This window comes from Perca flavescens, chromosome 7 (assembly GCF_004354835.1).
Source record: "Perca flavescens isolate YP-PL-M2 chromosome 7, PFLA_1.0, whole genome shotgun sequence".
Lineage (NCBI taxonomy): Eukaryota > Metazoa > Chordata > Actinopteri > Perciformes > Percidae > Perca > Perca flavescens.
The window spans coordinates 36,331,616-36,333,869 of NC_041337.1; the positions used below are offsets into that span (position 1 = coordinate 36,331,616).

General features: G+C 38.9%; 1 protein-coding gene across 1 annotated transcript in view; it reads right to left on the reverse strand.

Annotated features, from left to right (window-relative positions):
• mrgbp (MRG/MORF4L binding protein) overlaps window positions 1–1,430 on the reverse strand; it is a 4,027-nt gene extending 2,597 nt beyond the window's left edge. The window contains exon 1 of the mRNA XM_028582657.1: window positions 1,280–1,430. Within this exon, the coding sequence (XP_028438458.1) occupies window positions 1,280–1,421 (142 nt within the window). The 5' untranslated portion in view covers window positions 1,422–1,430. The remainder of the gene's footprint in view (window positions 1–1,279) is intronic.
• Window positions 1,431–2,254: the final 824 nt, after the last annotated feature.

Sequence of the window (2,254 nt, forward strand, 5' to 3'; positions counted from 1 at the left end):
TCTGATATCCTCCACTGGTCTCAGACCAGAGACACGGGGTCTGCTGGTCCATTCTTACACATATACATACATATACATACATATACATACATACATACATATATATACATATATATATATATATATATATATATATATATATATATATATATATATATAACACATATATATATATACATATATATATATATATATATATATATATATATATATATATATATATATATATATATACATACATATATACGCATTGTCTATGCAGCGAACAGCTCTTTGTTTACATTCAACATGACGGCCACCGGGCGCAGCGTCACCAGATCGTTGCTCTGATTGGTTGAAGCACTATCCAATGGCGCCCAGAGGCATTTAAGTGGCGCCTGTTGGTGACACCCCCTTTGAAATGGGCTGTGAATTAAGCTTTCCCAGACCTTCTCAGTTGTAACTGAAAGGGGCTAGCAGATATGTCCACCCAAAAATATTTAGAAGAGGCAGTTTTGTCCCCTTAAAAAAAATAAAGGTTGATTTTGGGAGATTTAGTCCTGATCACCATTTTTTTTTTTTTTTACGTCTGTTGCCTTCTCACAGCATTTTTTAATTTCTTTCAAATTATTTGTCTCCTTTTTTCCGTCATTTGTGACGCTTTTACAGATGTTTTTGTCGCTATTTTCGAATTTTTGTCACTGTTATTAAAAGTTCACTAACTGAGCAGCTTTGTATGAGAGAAAGTTGATAATAAATGTTCTGTATTTTAACTGGAGCTGCATTGACAAAGTTCCGTTTTTAATTACGAGGCAAGTAAAAACCCAGGTAACGTTAATGAACCGCCAGAACTAGTTCTGTTATTTTACGGATTTATTTCTTAGAGTAAGAAATTAAATGTTTGACCCCCAGATCCCCCTCCCTCCCTCCCTCCCTCCCTCTGTTATAATGTGTCTGCCCCCAATGTTGAAACAAAACCTACACCTTTGTATGTACATACTGGCGATGTAACGTTACCCAATTTCTTTAAAACAACCTTCTAGCCAGAACCGGTTAGCACTGTTGGCTGTCTAGCTAATGGGCTAGCACCGTCAACGCCGTTGGCTGTGTCGCTAACAGGCTAGCACTGTTAGCTGTGTCGCCAACGGCTAGCACTGTTAGCGCGTTGTTGGCTGTGTCGCTAACAGGCTAGCACCGTTAGCGCCGCTGGCTGTGTAGCTAACGGGCTAGCACAGTTAGCACCGTTGGCTGCATAGCTAACAGGCTAGCACCGTTAGCACCGTTAGCTGTGGGGTCTTACCGACGGGTTTGTGTCCGATCATCGCGTGGAACAGACACACTTCCACCTCGTGGCTCCAGACCACCGAGTCCTCCCCGGGAACCAGCCCCGAGTCCGGAGGCTTCTCGTCGGTCTGATTCAGCGTCACATCTGCCTCCCCCATATTCAACGAAAACTAAAACAGACAGGAAGAAGCTAACGGGGCTAATAGAGCTAACGGCTACGAACACAGGAGTCTGTTTTGCTCCGCGTCCGTCGGCAGCAGCAGCGGAAAAACGATACTACTTCCGGGCAGTTGTTTTTTCAGAATAAGAAAAACAAATTAGTTTTCTTTTTTTTAAATGACATAAAACACACATCAATAGGTTCAAAACAATGTCATTATACATGAAAGAATAGGAATCACCTAAACAGAACAGCACAAAAATTCAAAGAAAGCATAAAAATGAGTTTTTTTTGCTAAAAAGTAAAAAAACGTCGGAAAAGGCAACAAAATCAAAAAGCCAAATTTTGAACAAAGGGTAAAAAAAATGACTAAAAACTTAAAATAAAATACATATTTAATTAACTCTGTGTTTTGGGCACAGAGCCGCTTTTCAATTTTAGTTTGTTGACGGATACAAAACAGCATTAGACATTTTTATTGATTTTTATAACTTGTAACAAAAGTACAGAGTTAAATAACACTTTAAAAAGTAAAAGTACCAAAACAAACTACTCGATTACAGTAACGTGAGTAACTCATTTGTTAATTTAACCCTCGTGTTGTCTTCCTGTTGACAAACAAGCAACGTTTTTCTGGGTCAAAATTTAAAATTAAAAAAACTTTTTGGTAGTCTTTTTTTGACACTTTTGTCGCTTTCCCCGATGCTTTTGGCACTTTTTTCCAACGCTCTTTTATCTTTTCAGTTTTTGATTTTGTCACCTTTAAATCCAGGTGCCAGAGCCCGCTACCAGGTGGAACAGGGTTGACATCTGGAAGTCGCCTGTAGCAGG